This window comes from Euleptes europaea, chromosome 14, assembly GCF_029931775.1.
Source record: "Euleptes europaea isolate rEulEur1 chromosome 14, rEulEur1.hap1, whole genome shotgun sequence".
In the NCBI taxonomy this organism is placed as follows: Eukaryota; Metazoa; Chordata; class Lepidosauria; order Squamata; family Sphaerodactylidae; genus Euleptes; species Euleptes europaea.
The window spans coordinates 33,410,268-33,429,213 of NC_079325.1; the positions used below are offsets into that span (position 1 = coordinate 33,410,268).

General features: G+C 49.5%; 1 protein-coding gene across 1 annotated transcript in view; it reads left to right on the top strand.

Annotated features, from left to right (window-relative positions):
• The window catches only part of LOC130487167 (cytosolic purine 5'-nucleotidase-like), a 31,396-nt gene that overhangs the window by 8,892 nt on the left and 3,558 nt on the right, over positions 1-18,946 (top strand). Inside the window, exons 3-15 of the mRNA XM_056860583.1 lie at positions 1,606-1,723; positions 2,643-2,738; positions 8,339-8,430; positions 9,853-9,910; positions 10,129-10,222; positions 12,270-12,323; positions 13,348-13,431; positions 14,010-14,051; positions 14,585-14,692; positions 16,365-16,431; positions 16,627-16,797; positions 17,572-17,623; positions 18,655-18,715. Of these exons, the coding sequence (XP_056716561.1) occupies positions 1,606-1,723; positions 2,643-2,738; positions 8,339-8,430; positions 9,853-9,910; positions 10,129-10,222; positions 12,270-12,323; positions 13,348-13,431; positions 14,010-14,051; positions 14,585-14,692; positions 16,365-16,431; positions 16,627-16,797; positions 17,572-17,623; positions 18,655-18,715 (1,097 nt within the window). The remainder of the gene's footprint in view (positions 1-1,605; positions 1,724-2,642; positions 2,739-8,338; positions 8,431-9,852; positions 9,911-10,128; positions 10,223-12,269; positions 12,324-13,347; positions 13,432-14,009; positions 14,052-14,584; positions 14,693-16,364; positions 16,432-16,626; positions 16,798-17,571; positions 17,624-18,654; positions 18,716-18,946) is intronic.

Sequence of the window (18,946 nt, forward strand, 5' to 3'; positions counted from 1 at the left end):
GTTTCTCGGCCCCCCTGAATTTGAACCTTCATTCAGCCACAAAGCTTGCTAGATATATTTGGACCAGTCATTTTCTTAGTCCAGCCTACCTTACAGGGTTGGTGTGAGGGCAGAATGGGTGGAGAGAGCCGTGCATACTTCCCAGAGCTCCTCAAAGGAAGGAGGTAATAAAATGAAGCAACAAGAGTGTGTAAACAATGAGCTTTTTAAAAAATAAAAAGTAACAGTCACGAAAACTGTTAGTGGGAATGACATGTGGCACAGACACAAAACATTTTTTCCTTATTAAAGCAGAAGAAACTCTGCACCAAGAAAGGGTGGAGGCTGGGACTGCTGTGATGGAACCTTCCTGGTCAGGAGCAGTATATCTCTGAGCACCAGATACTGACAAGGAAGTGTAAAATCATCCCCTTAATGCTCTACTTATTTTCTCCCAGACGCTTCTGGCTTTCATATGCAAAACATAACTGTCTGACCACATTTTAATTTTACACGAATTGTTTGATTTGTGTGCTTTTTGTGTGCCAGCCATCAAGAGCCTGGGTGTGATCCTTGCTGCCTCCTTATCAGTGGAGGCTCAGGTTACAGCCGTGGCCATGGTGGCCTTTTCCCATCTCCGCCCTACCTCTCCCACCCTGATCTGGCCACGGTGATCCATACAATGGTCACCTCTAGACTAGATTACTGTAACTCGCTCTGCATATGGCTGCCTTCAAAACTGACCTGGAAACTCCAACTGGTACAAAATGCTGCAGCCAGGGTCCTTACTGGGACTCTGCTGCAGGCTCATATTCAGCCAGTGCTCTACCAACTGCGCTGGCTCTAGACGGAGCTTCAGATCAGGTTCAAGGTGCTGGTTTTAACCTGTAAAGCCTTACGTGGTCTGGGACCATCAAACCTGCTGGACCGCCTCTACTGGTACGCCCCCCCAGAGAGCATTAAGATCTGCAAATAGCAATTTACTGGTGGTCCCTGGTCCTAAGACTATCCGACTGTCCTCAACTAGAACTAGGGCTTTTTTTGGCAGTGCCTCCAGCCTGGTGGAATGATCTTTCTAATGAGGCTTATAGTTGAAGATAGCTAAAGTTTTATCTGATCTGGCCTTCCTGATTCTCTCCTATGGTACTATTATTTTATTCAGGGGGATGCTGGTTTCTGAGCGTCTCTGGCTACTGCCCCATAGGGCAACACTTGCTTATTTACCGTAATTGACTAATTTTAGAATTTGATTATTTAATGATGTTTTAATAATAATAGTTATTTTATCACTAATAATTGTTATGTTTTATTGTTGTTAGTTGCCATGAGCCCAGCTTTGGCCGGGGAGGGTGGGATTGAAATTAAATAAAATAAATAAATTTTCTGAATTTTGTATTTGAATTTTTGGGAGCTGTTTTGTAGTGACAGAAAAAGAGATTAACCTCATGGGGGGGATGAGGGGTCTCATGGGGGACACAGAAAGGCAATGCAGCAATATTTGACAGCCAGCATAAGAGCGTATCTGCGTTTCCTTTGTGCCTGGAGAACAATGCCCATGTGGTGATGAGAAAGCAGACACCCCTGCACAGAAGGCCCATGTGACAGCCTCGTTCTTTGCCTTTGCAGTGTACAAGTCCCCAGACTATGAAGAGCTGGCTTTCGAACTGCTGCTGGAGCGATTGGTTTCCATCGGATACCCCCACGAGATCCTGGAGTATAAATATGATCCCACTTTCCCTACCAGGTAAGGGAGAACCCAATTCAGGCAGCAGTGACATTTCCAGACCTGTCTGTCAAAGAAGCATCATGTAGTCTGGGACATTTAAATGTCCTAGGAACAAGCCAAGCTGAGCATTCCCAGCAGTGCTGTGAGCCAACACTGCAGGGGCCGCTCAACTCAGACTTGGTCAACAGCACCAGTGATGGGCATCGGCTGACCTGTTGCCTTCAGTGACAGCGTGGGAGGAGGCAATGGGTGAGCTGACACCTATCATTGATGCTGTTGAAGATCATAAGAACATAAGAAAAGCCATGCTGGATCAGACCAAGGTCCATCAAGTCCAGCAGTCTGTTCGCACAGTGGCCAACCAGGTGCCTCTAGGAAGCCCACAAACAAGACAACTGCAGCAGCATTATCCTGCCTGTGTTCCACAGCACCTAACATAATAGGCATGCTCCTCTGATCCTGGAGAGAATAGGTATGCATCATGACTAGTATTCACTTTGACTAGTAGCCATGGATAGCCCTCTCCTCCATGAACATGTCCACTCCCCTCTTAAAGCCTTCCAAGTTAGCAGCCATTTCCACATCCTGGGGCAGGAAGTTCCACCATTTAACTGTGCATTGTATAAAGAAATATTTCCTTTTATCTGTTTTGAATCTCTCACCCTCCAGCTTCAGCAGATGACCCCATGGTTCTAGTATTATGAGGGAGGAAGAAAAGCTTCTCCCTGTCCACTCTCTCCGTACCATGCACTGCTGGTAGGGTTGGGCTTGGCTGTGCTTGTTTCTGGCTGCCACACACCTCCAGGGCAGTGGCCCACCAGTAACTTACCCAATAAGTTAAACAGCTAGTCCATTCCTATAGACATCCGTGGCCCTGGGAGGCTTGGGTCTACTGCCTTGAGACTCTTCTCACAGGCCCTTCTCTTTCCTTCCTCAGGGGCCTGGTATTTGATGCCTTGTATGGGAATTTGCTGAAGGTGGACTCCCATGGGAACCTCCTAGTGTGTGCACATGGCTTCCGCTTCCTCAAAGGGTAAGTCCTCTCTGCAACTGCAAGCAGAAATGTCTCATTTGCCCCCCCCCCCCGCATTCCCCAAGCATGGGCTTTTGAGGTTCCCACAGAATAATTGTGTGACCCTGAAGATCAATAGCAGAAGCTGTTTCTTTATGCGGTTGTTTCTCTGGATAAGCCAAGCCACATGAACACATGAAGCTGCCTTATACTGAATCAGATGCTTGGTCCATCAAAGTCAGTATTGTCTACTCAGACCGGCAGCGGCTCTCCAGGGTCTCAGGCAGGGGTCTTCCACATCACCTACTTGCCTATTCCTTTTAACTGGAGATTCCAGGGATTGAAGCTGGGACCTTTTGCATGCCAAGCAAATGCTCTACCACTGAACCACAGCCCATAAAGAAGAAGAAGAAGAGTTGGTTTTTATATGCCGACTTTCTCTACCACTTAAGGGAGACTCAAACCGGCTTACAATCACCTTCTCTTCCCCTCCCCACGACATCCTGTGCATCCCTGAGATCTCTGCTGCTTGAGAGTTATCAGAGGTCACTGGGAAGTAGGGTTGCCAACTGCCCGGTGGGATCTAGAGATCTCCTAGAATTACAACTACAGAGATCAGTTCTCCTCAAGAAAATGGCTGTTTTGGAGGGCAGACTCTATGGCATTATACCCAGCTGAGGTCCCTCCCCAAACCCTGCCCTCCCCAGGCTCCATCCCCCAAAATCTCCAGGTATTTCCCAATCCAGAGCTGGCAACCCTACTGGGGAGGCATTTCTACTGATCTGCTGGCTGAGCAGACTGTTGCTGAACTGTTTGCATCTTTGAAGCAGCTGCTCTTGGGCCTGGAGAAAGGGCACCTTAAGGGAACAGGAGCAGACGGCAGGAGATTGGCCGCTCCCACCTGCTTGCAGGCCATCCGTGATTGGTCGCTCCTGCCTTTCCTCTGCCAAAACAGCAAAAGGCGGTAGTTGCTGTGAACACTCGAACCCAGCAGCTGGCAGGTGTCTCCAGCAGCCTGTGTTGCCCGCCCAGCCACACGGTCCCCTGATGGGGGTTTATCTACATGTCAGTTTTATTCTGCCGTCCTCAGAGGAGCTGAGGGCAGTGTAGACGGGTTCACACTCTTCAATTCTGTCGTCACAACGACTCTGTGCAGTAGGTCTGTCTGAGAGTAACTGGGCCAAGGTCACCCAGTGAGAACTGTGGCTGGTCAGGGGATTGAGCGGAGGTGTCCCACTGCCTAGTCTAGCCCTCCTGCCTGTGCCCCTGAGGGCAGCATTCTCCCCTCAGGGCATTGTTATTGTGTTGGCCTTGGACGACACCACCCCCAGGACATCAGGAGGGAAGTTCTAGGCCTTCTGCTGAAAGATCAAGGCTCATAAGAACATAAGAAAGGCCCTGCTGGATCAGACCAAGACCCATCAAGTCCAGCAGTCTGTTCACACAGTGGCCAACCAGCTTGACAAGCTGGATCTTACCCCTTCCATTCCATCCAGGCCAGCTAAGCCAATAGAGGCCTTAGAACTGGGGTTGGATCTAGAGCGGTGGTCTTTAACCTATCGATTGGGAGCCACTGATCCCTTCCTACTGGGATGTAATCCCTATAGGGCTGCCTTTTTATAGGACCTGCTGCATGGAGAGCAAGGGTGCCAACCCATGCTTCGTGCTTCTCTCTGTGTGCACGCTGAGAAGAAGGAGGAGGGTTGGTTTTTACATGCCGACTTTCTCTACCACTTAAGGGAGAATCAAACCGGCTTACAATCACCTTCCCTTTCCCTCCCCACAACAGACACCCTGTGAGGTAGGTGGGGCTGAGAGAGCTCGAAGAGAGCTGTGACTAGCCCAAGGTCTAGGAGTGGGAGGGGAGGGGCTGTGGCTCAGGGCAGGGGCTGTGGCTCAGTGGTAGAGCACCTGCTTGGCATGCAGAAGATCCCAGGTTCAATCCCCGGCATCTCCAGTTAAAGGAACTAGGCAAGGAGGTGATGTGAAAGACCCCTGCCTGAGACCCTGGAGAGCCACTGCCGGTCTGAGTAGACAATACTGACTTTGATGGACTGAGGGTCTGATTCAGTAGAAGGCAGCTTCATGTGTTCATGTGTGTTCATGAGTGGGGAAACAAAGCCTCCGCCTCTCATGTAGAGGAGGGGGGAATCAAACCCGGTTCTCCAGATCAGACTCCACCTCTCCAAACCCCTGCTCTTAACCACTACGCCACCAGAGCAGCAAGACAATGCGGTGAGGTCATGCTGTGGTGGACGGCTTCATGGCTGTTGCTCTTGGGTTGTTGCTAAGTATGGTACACACTACATCATGCTCATGAGCCAAACCTTTACAGCAATGGTACCTATATTTTAGTTTAATTGGTTTGAAATGTGTCCTTTGCACAAAAACCCAGTGCACGAGGTGTGTCTGTTTGGTATGGGTGGCGGCGGTTACGAGACTTGCTTTATATCAGGAAGCTGCCGTCTGCCGTCTGAGAGGTTCCCTCTGTCGAACGGCTCCTGCTTCAGCAGCGTTCGTAAAGGATGCCCCTCTCCAAGCACGAAGCTGGGCCATCTGAAAGCCACGGCCTCGGCCCAGACGGAGGCTTCATTTTCCCACAGAGGTGATCGTGGCTTCGAGGACGGCTGTTTTAGTGGCAGGCTGAGAATAGCTTGAGCAGGAGGTGTGGGCTGGGGGGGGGAGTGGGGGATAGTTCCCAGCTGCTGTCATGATGCTAAATCCTGCTAAGAGGGCTGTAGCCTGCCAATGACCAGGTTGTCTCTGATGTAAGAAATGCCATCTTTATTGTCCGAAAGCCTAGCATTCCTTCTGCCACGGCTTGGCCAGGAGCAACGGCTGGCCTTTCTGGAGTGCCTCCTGCCATTTCGGCTCAAGGTCTCTGGCTAGGGGGAGACTCAGGGAAGACCCAGTATTCACTCCTAATGCTGTGATTTTTACAGTTAAAGCACAGTTAGATGGGGAGGAGAGATGGCATTCATAGAACAGATTATCCAGACCCTTCTCTCTTCAGCATAAGAAAGGTGTCTGACCTTTGTTTCTGTCAACTGCTTCTAGCCTGGGAACGGCTGAGAGGACCATTTAGGCTGCCGCATGTTTTAGGCTCTGGGTTTTTTATGGGCTTATTGTGGCGCAGAGAGGTAAGCTGTTTTACTGCAGTAAAAGCTCTGCTCATGACCTGAGTTCGATCCTGACAGAAGTCGGTTTCAGGTAGCCAGCTCAAAGTTGACTCAGCCTTCCATCCTTCCAAGGTTGGTAAAATGAGTCCCCAGCTTGCTGGGGGTAAAGTCTAGGCGATTGGGGAAGGCACTGGCAAACCACCCCATAAACATAGTCTGCCTAGTAAACGTCGGGATGTGACGTCACCCCGTGGGTCAGTAATGATCTGGTGCTTGCACAGGGGACCTTTACCTTTATCTCTCTGGGTTTTATAGGGTGGGTTTTTCAATGGTTGTTAACTTCCAAAGATTTTGTCTTTTTTACAATTTTTATCTTGCTTAATTTGGGGAGCCACCTCGAGCGGAGGTGGGGGTTATAATTGTTTTTAATAAATAGATAAAGGATGACTCAAATTGGGCAGGGTTTGAGGACAAGTGAGAGTCTTGGTCCAGAGCCTGGTACACCTTTACTCTGCTCTCAGGCAAGGGTATACCTAAAACCTGGGAAGGGCTTTGGATCAAAAGGCACCAGAGGAAGAGAAGGCAGAGAGAAGAAGAAGAGTTGGTTTTTATATGCTGACTTTCTCTACCACTTAAGAGAGAATCAAACCAGCTTACAGTCACCTTCCCCTCCCCACAACAGACACCCGGTGAGGTAGGTGGGGCTGAGAGAGCTCTAAGAGAACTGTGACTAGCTCAAGGTCACACAGCTGGCTTCATGTGTAGGAGTGGGGAAACCACCCCGGTTCACCAGATTAGTGTCCGCCGCTCACGTGTAGGAGTGGAGAATCAAACCCGGTTCGCCAGGTTAGAGTCCACCACTCTTAACCACTACACCCAGAGGAAGGGAAAGCAGAGATGTTGGACACATACCTTCCATGCTAGCCCTGCTCTGCCCCATGTTCCTGATCCAGTCTGTTCCTCAGTGCCTTTTCCGCCCGGTGGGATGCCCCGGCAGCTCCCCAACCCACAGTTATTTTTAGCAGCCGGAGCCCGGGTTGCGTTTCTTCCCACAAGGGACAGAGCTATTGTTACCGGCTCTTGTGTGCTGCCCAAGGGACTGAGTGACTGGGCAGCTGCAGGCGCAGCTGAGAAGCCGGCTTTGTAGCTGAGCTGCAGGGCCACCAGGGGACAGGAAAACATGCAGGAGATTTAGGGAAATATGGGCACACTCTCCCCCCTGATTGCTCCCGGCCCCGAGGGGACATTCCAGGCAAGGGCATATGGAAAGTCATCCCTTTTTCTGGGCCCGTGTGGCCTGCTCCGCCTGGAGACTTGGCTTGCCTGCACCTGGCTCTTCTGAAACAAGTCAGAAATGGGCGCCGTTGCTAGGGTTGCCAGGTCCCTCTTTGCCACTGTCGGGAGATTTTTGGGGTGGAGGCTGAGGAGGGTGGGGTTTGGGGAGGGGAGAGACTCCAATGCCATAGAGTCCAATGGCCAAAGCAGCCATTTTCTCCAGGTGAACTGATCTCTATTTTCTGGAGATCAGTCGTAATAGCAGAAGACCTCCTGCTAGTACCTGGAGGTTGGCAACCCTAGCTGGTGCAGATGTAGCATGGGAAAGGCAGTGGCAGAGGTCATAGAATCATAGAGTTGGAAGGGACCATCAGGGTCAAAAGCTTTCTGGGCAGAAAGGAGTTAACCAGAGGGGCTTTGCATAAGTTTGCCAACCTCCAGGTGGGGTCTGGAGATCTCCTGGAATTACAACTGACCTCCAGCTCCCCTGGAGAAAATGGCTGCTTTGGAGGGTGGACTCCATGCCTTTATACCCTGCCCTCTGCAGGCTCTCCAGGCTCCACCCTCAAATCTCCAGGAATTCCCCAACCTGGAGCTGGCAACCTTTGCTTGGCAGCCTGATGGGGGAGTCTCACTGTCGTGGCTGGGAAGCGCTGCAATGCTGGAGAGATGAGGCTGCTAAGGAGGGTTGCCAGCTCTGCATTGGGAGGTACCTGGAGACTTTGAGGGTGGAGCCTGAGGAGGGGTAGAGTTTTGGGAAGGGGGGACCTCAATGGGGTATAATGCCATTGAGTCCTCCTTCCAAAGCGGCCCTTTTTTTCCAGGTGATCCGATCACTGTCACCTGGGAATCATTTGTAATAGTGGGAGATCTCCAGCCACCACCTGGAGGTTGGAAGCCCTGCTGCTAAGTTAGAGCTGCCAGGTGGGCCCAAGCTTGCCATGGTGACTAAGAACAGCCACCCTTCCAAGCCTATGGATGGCTCTCTGCAGCCTGAGCCAGGGAGAAGATGGGTTTTGTTCTGGGTATGTCAGCAGCTTAGCAGGGACATGGTGGGAAGGGGCAGGGAACAGGTCCAGGGCTTGTCACAGATAGGTTGGAACTAAGCAAATGGGGAGGCAAGAACAGAGGTCTGGGCTAGAAGGTGGCAGCTCAGCCTAAGCCCCCCCCCCCCCGCTCCTTGCCCTGCGTTCCCTTCCTCATGTCTGTCACTTTGTCTGCTTCCAGGGCTGAAATCTGGAATTTTTACCCAAACAAGTTCATCCAGAGGGATGACATGAAGCGCTTCCATATCCTGAACACTTTATTTAACCTGACAGGTATGTCCAAAAGGGACCTGTGGGGTGAGGTAGGGATGTGCAAAAGGGACCTGTGGGATGAACCAAGTCCAGGCAGTCCGGACACTCCCCGGCACCACAAATGTGGGGCCCTGCGAGCACCTCTGAGTGTGTGTGTGTGTGCGCTCAACTACAGACGCCTTCCCTACACCTGGCATGGGGCTCCTTCCCACGGAGCTCCCTGAAATCTAGGTTAAGAAAGGAAACTCCAATCAGAGCACGAAACATAAGCTGGCAAAAGATCCAAGTCTCCACAGGGCATCTCATTGCTGTTTTTTGGGGCAAACAGCTAGGAAATCATTGGTTGAAAGAAAGGAGGTCTTTTCTGAAGGAACTCTTTTTTCTTTTCTTTTTCTTTTTTAAAATTTCCTCCTTCTCATTGGCATGCTTAAGGTGACTAACAAAATCAAATTGCTTAAGTGGTTACAACAAAACAAGCGACAACTCTAGCATGCATAATATCTGAAAGAAGTCTCAGTAATTTGATGCAAAAATTAACTACTTGCTTGGCCTCCTCTATCTGCTGCTGATAGAGGCTGTTCTCCAAAGCTGGCACTGCTCAATGAAAGCCTCCTCCCTTGCAATGGTTTCAATTCTCCCTCTGCACTTGTCTGCATTAATTGGAGGTTCCTTATTTTGTATATGGTTACAGTCCAGTGAACAAGCTTGACCCCTCACTGCTGCCACACACATGAAGCTGCCTTATACTGAATTAGACCCTTGGTCCATCAAAGTCAGTATTGTCTACTCAGACTGGCAGCTGCTCTCCAGGGTCTCAGGCAGGGGTCTTTCACATCACCTACTTGCCTAGTCCCTTTAACTGGAGATGCCGAGGATTGAGCCTGGAACCTTCTGTATGCCAAGCAGATGCTCTGCCACTGAGCCACAGCCCTTCCCTGTCTCCCCCCCCCCCCACAAATGTAATTTAATCTGAGAAGCCTATTTTCAACACCAGGGCTCAGTGCTAGAATATAGGAAAGAAGAGTCATGGAGTGGTTGCTCAGGAGCATGGGCAGAGTGCATTTCTTTCATCCCCACCCACCCCGTTATCTCTGAGGTTCCAGATGGAACAAGAGCATTTTTTGACTGCTAAATAGCAGCTGTGGGAGGGGCATTCAGATTGAGGCGGAATTGCAAAAGGTGGGGGAGACCAACCCTTGCCCGTGTGCCATTTTACTAACCTCAAGCAATGCCCCCTCCTGGCTACTGTTACCCCATTTGGGGATGAATGTTCAGGCAGTCCCTCTCATCTAATTGGTCCTGAGTTGAAGGAGAAGGGATTCTAGTCTAATGGAAGTGGCGGGCAGGTGGGTCAGAGCACTTCCTCGCCCTTTAATTCGTACCCCCATGGGGCTGTTCCCTGGGTTTGCCCTCAGTGACCTCTCCTTCCTTGTGTCTCTGCAGAGACCTACCTCTTTGCCTGCCTGGTGGATTTCTTTACCAACTGCTCCCGATATGTGAAGTAAGTATGCTGAGTTTTGCTCTGAGTTGTGTGGAGGGCTCCGGAGCCTCACTGGGGCTAGAAAGGTGCCTGGATGCCTATAGAAATCCATTCCATTTTCAAAATTTGATTGTGCTGGTCACGGGAGAGGAAAAATATGAATGCTTGGCCTGTGGAATCTCAGCCTGGGTGCAGCCAGGCCAGTGTCTCTCGCTGACCAGTTCCCGGTTTTCTTCTAGCTGTGATACAGGCTACAAACACGGCAACCTCTTCATGTCTTTCCGGAGCATGTTCCAAGATGTCCGAGAAGCCATGGACTACATCCATCTCTCAGTGAGTGGGTAGATGCTGGGGAGGCAGTCGGGGATGTCTAGTGTGGAGCTACAATGAAGTGCTGTCTTCTACTTTTATTGTTATTGCGGTCATTGACCAGAAAATACATATTCACGTATATAAAACATTTCAGTGAAGACGAAAGCAATTTTCGATAGGACAACACCAAAGGACTAATTCATGATATCAGTAGAACCATTTAGCCACTTGTACAAATCCAGTAACAATAGAGTCAATAAATAAATCTGTTAAAGTTAAAATAAAAATAAAATGCAGTAAAATGCAGTAAAAATATGAATATGAAATTTAAAATTTAAATTCATTTAGCATTTTTATCATTATACCCATGACAAACTATATATACAAAAGCACAGAATTTAGTGACATTACTTGTGACTTGTGGATTTTTGTCAGGGAGGAGTTTTTCGAGTTGAGTTTTTTCAGAACGACCTGGGATTTTCTTTAATAAAGGGTTAATAATCTTCATTCGCATTCCGTTGTAAAAAGGAATGTGAAAAAAAACAGATGTTCTCGCGTCTACTTTCCCAAGTATACATGAACACTTTCTCTCCGAGAAGTGAATCCTAGAGGCACCTGGTTGGCCACTGTGTGAACAGACTGCTGGACTTGATGGGCCTTGGCCTGATCCGGCAGGGCCTTTCTTATGTTCTTATTCCCCGAATTAACTACCCAGAAAAGAAGTCTTGAGGTTGTGGTCGCTGGAAACCTAAACTCATTGCTGGGAATTAGAAGGGACTGATAATAAAACTGCCAGTAATGCCTTTATATGAGTCTGTAATGAAGCCCACAGTGGAAACACGCTCTGCTGTTCTGGTTGTCGCCAAAAAGATTTCCAAGTACTGCAGGGAGCAGCTCAGATGATCAGGAAGTAGGAGTTCCTTTCCTGTGAGGTTTTTTGAGGTGTTTCAGTCTAGAAAAAAGAGAATCAAGGGGGACTTGATAAGGGGACATTTATACATGTGCTGGATTCATTTAAAATATTTTTACCCTAATCCTTCCCACTGACTCAGACATGCCCAAAATGGCTAACAAGGAGTAAAGTGACATAGGATACAGCAGTTAATAAAATATTAATTAAAATATGATCAATTAAAAATATAGAAAAATAAAGCCGAAACAACTCCAAAAGTCATTCTCCCTATTCAAAGGCCAGCTTAGACAAAACTATTTTCGGTTGTCATCTGAAAGAAAGGAAGGAGAGGGCTAGTCTCTTCGTTTATTTAGAAATTTATAGCCCTCTTTTCTCCCCAATGCATTGTCAAAGCAGCTAACAACATAATTATCCCCCTTTCCATTTTATCCTCACAACAACCCTGTGAGGTAGGTTAGACTGAGCATTAGTGATTGCTCCTAGGTCACCCAGTGAACTTCCATGGCAGAGTGGGGATTTGAACCTGTGCTTTCCAGATCCTAGTCCAATGCACTAACCACTACACCACACTGGTGTACCCTCCTTGGGGTACCCTTCCCAACTGCTTGAATCTGATGCTGGTGTAGACTCTGCGTATGAAATGACACAAGGAACGCAGGGAGGAGGATCTTTTCTCAGGACTAGGAATCGGGCTACTCAGTGCAATGAATTTGGAAAAAGATATTTTGCACAGTGCAAAATGTGGTGATGGCCCCCAACCCAGATGAACTTTCCAAAAGATAGATGTCTTTTGGGGGGATGAGAGACCTATCAGTGGCCATTACCCACTGCTGCTACACACCTCTTCAAACTTGACAGCAGTCTGCTTCTGTCCACCACCTGGAAACTTCTAGCTGGGTACTTTGGGCTAGAGAGAGCAGCACTGGATGGACCCAGGGTCTGATCCAGCAGGACATTTCTCACCTGCCTATGTTCGTGTGCCTGTGAAATGCTGCCTCGGAACTGAGCATGTTACTGTTCCATTGTGTGCCATATGCAGGGTTTGATGGTGCTGGAAGGGGGCAGTGTCCTGGAAAAAACTAGCCTTTGGCTGTGGCAGGGAAGGCCCCTGATTTTGAAGAGAAACACTGATTGCCCTATTTGTTGCTCCCATAGGGCTGCCTCAAGGAAAAGACGCTGGAGAACCTGGAGAAGTACCTGGTGAAAGATGTGAGTCTTACCTGGACCATGAGTTGGGGAACTGCTTGGATGTAGGACACTCTCCCACCCTATCCCCTGCTTCTCAGCAGCCTGAATAGGAGTCATGTGACTCCTTTCCCTTCCCACAACATTCTCCCCTCAGTGCATGGTTATTGTGTTGGCCTCAGACAACAACACCCCCAGGACTTCAGGAGGGAAGTTCTAGGCCTTCTGCTCAGAGATCAAGGCTAGACAAGCTGGATCTTACCTCTTCCCTTCCAACCAGGCCAGCTAAGCCTTAGAACTGGGGTTTGATCTAGAGCAGTGGTCTTTAGCTTATCGATTGGGAGCCACAGATCCCTTCCTACTGGGATGTAATCCCTATAGGGCTGCCTTTTTATAGGGCCTGCTGCGTGGAGAACAAGGGTGACATCCCATGCTTCATGCTTCTCTCCGTGTGCATGCTGAGAAGAGCAGCAAGACAGTGCGGTGAGGTCATGCTGTGATGCATTGCTTCATGGCTGTTGCTTTTGAGTTGTTGCTCAGTATGATACACCTCCTAGTGCTCGGCTTGTGTTTCCTGTCCCCAGCTCTTTGGCCCGCTGTCCGTGGTCTTGGCCATTTCTGCAGTTAGGTCATAACCCCACCCCTCTTCCTGTCACATGGGTCCCACTTTAATTGGGTCCTGGGTCTAGAAAGGTTGAAGACCACTGATCTAAATGCCCCAGGGTGCAATATCAAGCTCATTCTTCCAGTGGTTATGTCTGCATTGTTCCCTCAAGCTGCACCACAGCTGTCTCTGCAATTCAGTGTGGTCTTTTGATAGGTTTTGCCCAAGAAAATGGGAAGAGCAACTGCAGGGCTTCTGGTTCCCGTGCTTGGCATCTGAAGCCACTGCAATCCTTTTGAAGCCTCCCAAAGATGCCTCCTTAGCATGAGATCAGCTCTGGTGTCCCTCTTCTTTCCCAGACACAGTTTACTCTGGCTGTTGCTTGTAGAAGAGCAATGTCCATCTTCAGCTCCTCATACTCATCCCTCTCATTCTTTCATGCAGCCTCGTGTTCCCCTCCTGCTGAGCCGCATGAAGGAAGTGGGGAAGGTGTTCCTTGCCACCAACAGTGACTACAACTACACAGACGTAAGTTGGATGCATCCCAGGGCAGGTGATATGGATCCGTTTGTGTCTGCATCTGTCTGCCTCCTCCACTTCACATGTGGGTTGACCTTTTGAATTCGATCTCGTTGGGAGATCCTTTACCAGGTGGTCACCAACAGCATCCTTTCCTTCTCTGTGCCCCACACTCCCAACTTGAAAAAACATTGTTAGGGAGCTTCAGGGGCACCTCATATGGGAACCACTCCCTTCTCTTCCCATGGAGAAAATACACAACATTGTGTGCATTATCTGTGTGCATTATCCTGAGAGTTCAACACACTCACTCTTCCCTTTTTGGATCTTTCTCGTTGGCCATATTAACATTATACGAGTCATGCAGCAGCAGCATTGGCTGGCAGGAGTGAGGTAGGGAAGAGGTGCAGGGTGGTGACATCACACCTTGCCTTGGCTGTATTGGACATGACAAGGCAGAGAGGCCAGAGGGACCCAGGGCTGTGACAGCTGGGTGGGAAGTCGCCTTCATCTTCTTGCGAATAAGCTCCACCAGTGCAGAAGGAGATTGCAGATGTTCACCCCACACTGGGCTTCTCTCTTTGCAGGCAATAATGACATACCTGTTTGACTTCAGTGAAGATGACACGGTGAGTCAGGGTTTTACCCTGAAAAAAGCTCAGGGGAGAGGCATTTGCTATGCAGGTGGTTTCTGCAGTGAGGGTATATCGTGAGGGCTTTATGACCATTAGAGACTTGGTGGGCAGATCAACCATAAAGGGCCAGACGTCACTTGAGGACTGTGGCATGGCAGCCTCAGGATCAAAGGGACATCTGTTCTGGGGTTCTAGGCAAAGGGGTTCTCCCCAGCAATAGCAGACTGGGCTTAGGCATCACCACCAGGGTGGGAGCCATCTGCTAGCAGAGCCTTCCTGTCTTATTCCTGTAGATGATGGCATGAGCTCTGCTCTGATGACTGAGATTCATATGGTGGACATACCTGGGGGAGAGAGGCGTTGCCGTGGTGCTGTCAGGGTCATACTTGGGGGAGGGGGCCCCCAGCTTGTGGGATCATTGAGGGGTGGGAAGAAGGGTGGTTCCAATGGAAAGAATTCTCAATCTTAAGCACTCTTTCAGGCACTTTGTAAAATCATTTTCTGGCTTCCCTGACCTGTCCCCACAGGAGGAGCCCCAGCCCCGTCCCTGGCGCTCTTACTTTGATCTGATTGTCGTCGACACTCGCAAGCCACTCTTCTTTGCTGAGGGGACCGTCCTGCGGCAGGTCAACACGGTAAATGCTGCTTAGGCCCTACACAAGCGGGGACGGAGAAAGAGGAGGAGTAGAGGAAGTACAATCCTACTTTGGAATGGATTACGTCGATAGGCAGGCTCCTAGCCAATAAAACCTGGGACAGGCAGGTTGGCCAAGGTCTCTGGGTATGCTGGGGAAACCCTTCTAAGTTTGGGAGGGCGGAACAAGTGGACAGTGGAGATTCCTTCTGTTGGCAGTTGCAAAACTGCCTTTTGGTAAGAGCTAGTTGAACTGCAAAGTCTGTCTGCTGTCCCACTGCCATCTTGAGTTTTGCCTGTCTTCAGTGTTCACTGATTATCTGTAGATCTTTATGGTTGAGGGATACTGTGATGGCAGGGGAGGCGGGCAGAGACAATGGCAGGCCCCTTGTGGAGTCTGGGCTTCTGATGGTGGACAGCCTTGGCTCACCTCTAGACATTAGGAAGAATTTTCTAACAGTTAGAGCAGTTCCTCAGTGGAACAGGCTTCCTCGGGAGGTGGTGAGCTCTCCTTCCCTGGAGGTTTTTAAGCAGAAACTAGATGGCCATCTGTCAGCAATGCTGATTCTATGACCTTAGGCAGATGATGAGAGGGAAGGTATCTTGGCCATCTTCTGGGCATGGAGTAGAGGTCACTGGGGGTGTGTGGGGGGGAGGTGGTTGTGAATTTCCTGCATTGTGCAGGGGGTTGGATTAGATGACCCTGGTGGTCCCTTCCAACTCTATGATTCTATGACCCTCCTTGGCTTTGTATCCATCAACGGAGCCCTCTTCCAAGGATTTTGGGTGCTTCTGTCTTCGGAAGAGAGCCTGGTGACTTCCACCAATTCTTCTCCTTTCAAAAAACTTTTCAGCAGGAGCCGGTAGTGGGAGGGAGAAATGAGAAAGTCCTGCTCCGTGAGGACTGCTTCTGAAGTGGATGCCATTGGATACAAACTTGTTCTTCCTTTACTAGCCAACTGCAGCTAAAGCCCTGGACTTTCACTCTTGAGACTTTGTTCTTTTAGAGCAGAGGTGTCAAACCTAAGGCCGGAATCCGGCCCCTTGAGAGCTCTTATCCGGCTGTTGAGCCAGCTGAGGCAGCCCCCACCCCTTCCTCAATCTGGGCCAGCGAGGCGTGACCTGGCCGACACCCCTGTTTTAGAGAGTAGATGCTAGAAAAGGCTCATAAAGCAGGAAAGGGGACTGACAGACATCCTTTGGGAAGCTGTCTCATTTCATTTATTTAATTCAAAACATTCACAAAACTTTACATGTTTCAGCCTTCAAGGTGGCTTATTACTACAATATAATCTATCAATCTAAAAATCAAAGTATATGCCTAGTATAAGAGAGAGGCAGCAACAAGGAATGGGGGTGGGGGAATCCAGGGAAGAAGAGCAATAAATAGGCATGTGCAACCAGAAATAATGACCTACAAATTGATAGATGTCGGAGCTGGAAGGAGCCATACTAGAAAGGACAGTTCCAAGAGAATGATATTGCAGAGTGGCCGCTGTGCCAGCAGGAGGCTCGCTTCTTCTCCGTGCAAAGCTCTATCATGAAATGCTGGACAGAAAGGTGGGAGAGCCCTGGCTGCCCCTCACTGCAAGAGCCAACAGCTGCTTCAGGGTCCCATTCCACTTCCTTAGCCAATCCTCCGCCCAGAGTTCACTCCCTTTCTTTTTGCGCAGGACACAGGGAAGCTGCGGATTGGCACCTACACAGGACCCCTTCAACACTGCGCTGTTTACTCTGGAGGTAAAGTGCTGGCACCCCCTCTGATACCTGATACACCATTGGACAATGTGCCTGTCCTTCATGATAGTGAGATCTGACACCCCCTTTCAATGAGCCAGGCATGGGCTTGATGGGAAGAGTGGAGGCGGAGCCCAACCTGATTTGATTCCAACAAGACTTGGTTGAGTGTCCCTAACTTCTGTCCTCCCACCCTAGGCTCTTCAGACATGGTGTGTGATCTCTTGGGAGTGAAAGGCAAGGACATCCTCTACATTGGCGATCACATATTTGGAGACATCCTCAAATCCAAGAAGAGGCAGGGCTGGCGCACCTTCCTGGTGGTGCCCGAACTGGCCAAGGAGCTGCAAGTGTGGACGGAGAAAAGCGGTGAGGATTAGAAATCATAGAATCATAGAGTTGGAAGGGACCACCAGGGCCATCAAGTCCAACCCCCTGCACAATGCAGGAAATTCACAACTACCTCCCCCCTCCACACCCCTAGTGACCAGAAGATGGCCAAGATGCCCTCCCTCTCATCATCTGCCTAAGGTCACAGAATCAGTATTGCTGACAGATGCCCATCTAACCTCTTCTTAAAAACCTCCAGGGAAGGAGAGCTTACCACCTCCCGAGGAAGCCTGTTCCACTGAGGAACTGCTCTAACTGTTAGAAAATTCTTCCTAATGTCTAGACGGAAACTCTTTTGATTTAATTTCAACCCGTTGGTTCTGGTCCGACCATCTTGAGCAACAGAAAACAACTCGGCACCCTCCTCTATATGACAGCCCTTCAAGTACTTGAACATGGTTATCATATCCCCTCTCAGTCTTCTCCTCTTCAGGCTTAACATACCCAGCTCCTTCAACCTTTCCTCATAGGACTTGGTTTCCAGACCCCTCACCATCTTTGTTGCCCTTCTCTGGACACGTTTCAGCTTGTCTACATCTTTCTTAAATTGCGGTGCCCAAAACTGAACACAGTACTCTAGTTGAGGTTCTGGTGGATGGAGACGGGCAGTCTCTTATCAGGAATGAAATGAAGCCAGGGGGCCAGACCTCTCCGCCTCACAGAGAGTGAAATGGGCTGATGTTTCGCATCCCCTTCCTCAGGTCAGACCAACGGCTACTGTCGAGGACTTAGCCTTCTTTCTTCTGTTCACAGAACTCTTTGAGGAACTGCGGAGTATGGACGTGTTCTTGGCTGAACTTTACCAGTAAGTGGGACATTGTCCAGAATGTGGGCATCGGGGATGATTTTGCACTAAATGGCCCAGAGTCTGATCTTGCAGACCTGACCCCTAGTTACTTCCAGCACCTGCTGTCTTGCAAAACATACAGGTTTGCAGAGGTTGGAGGTGGGAGCTACACGGCCTCCTGTCCCCCAGAATTCTCCGTAAGGCAGTCTCAGCCTGCTATATGATTTGGAGAGCCATTGTGGTGTAGTGGTTAAGAGCAGTGGACTCTAATCTGGTTTGATTCCCCGCTCCTTCACATGAGTGGCGGACTCTAATCTGGTGAACGGGGTTAGTTTCCCCACCCCTACACATGAAGCTAGCTGGGTGACTTGGGCTAGTCACAGTTCTCTCAGAACTCTCTCAGCCTCACCTACTTCACAAGGTGTCTCTTGTGGGGAGAGGAAGGGCAGGCGATTGTAAGCCGGATTGATTCTCCTTAAAAGGTAGAGAAAATTGGCATATAAAAACCAACTCTTCTTCTTTTTAGCTTTGTAGACTCCTCACTTAATGCCTATGTATTGAAATAGCACCCAGCCACCCCCCTTTTTCAGGAAGTAATCAAAACAATTTTGGGCATATTGATGGAAGTCATACTTAAACAGAAAACACACTTTTGTAATCTATCTCCAGAGAAACCATTTACTTGCAGTGTTTCTACTTTCAGGTGGTTAGAATAAAAATTACCTCCCCGTTTTCCCATTTCCCCCTCATGGGGGATTCCCAGTTTAGATATTAGGAGCCACAGGGAGACAGGCTGTGGCTATGGCTCCATTTTCTTCCTCCTAAGCTTGGCTTCCCCATGGAAAAGGCCTGTTACGTGGGGCACAGGAGAAGAGCAGCAGGGTTATCACCTTCATAGACTTGCTGGAGGAAGAAAGTGATACCTTCCGGGTGGCCTCTTCCCTCATCTGGGGACAAGGGTGGCAGCCATGTGGAACCATGGGGGGTGTGGGGGGAGAGATAAGCTTCCAAGGGCACGCAACGTACATGATATTCATGTTTCCTCCCAGACACTTGGACAGTGGAAGCAACGAGCGGCCGGACATCAGTTCCATCAAGAGGCGCATACAGGTAGGGCCCTGCGTTTTATTAGAGCCCTAAAAACACAGCCGTTTCCTATTGCATGTCAAACCCCTCAGGCAGACCTTGAGTTCAGTTTGAGTTTATTTTCTTTGTCCCTGGTGCAAGAGCTCACTTAGGCACTACCAGTGCCGGTAGGTACAGTGGTCCGCTTAAGGAGACTCCCGCCATAAGGCCCTGCCAGCACTTTCTCCAGACAATGCTGTGCAAACGTTTCTCCGT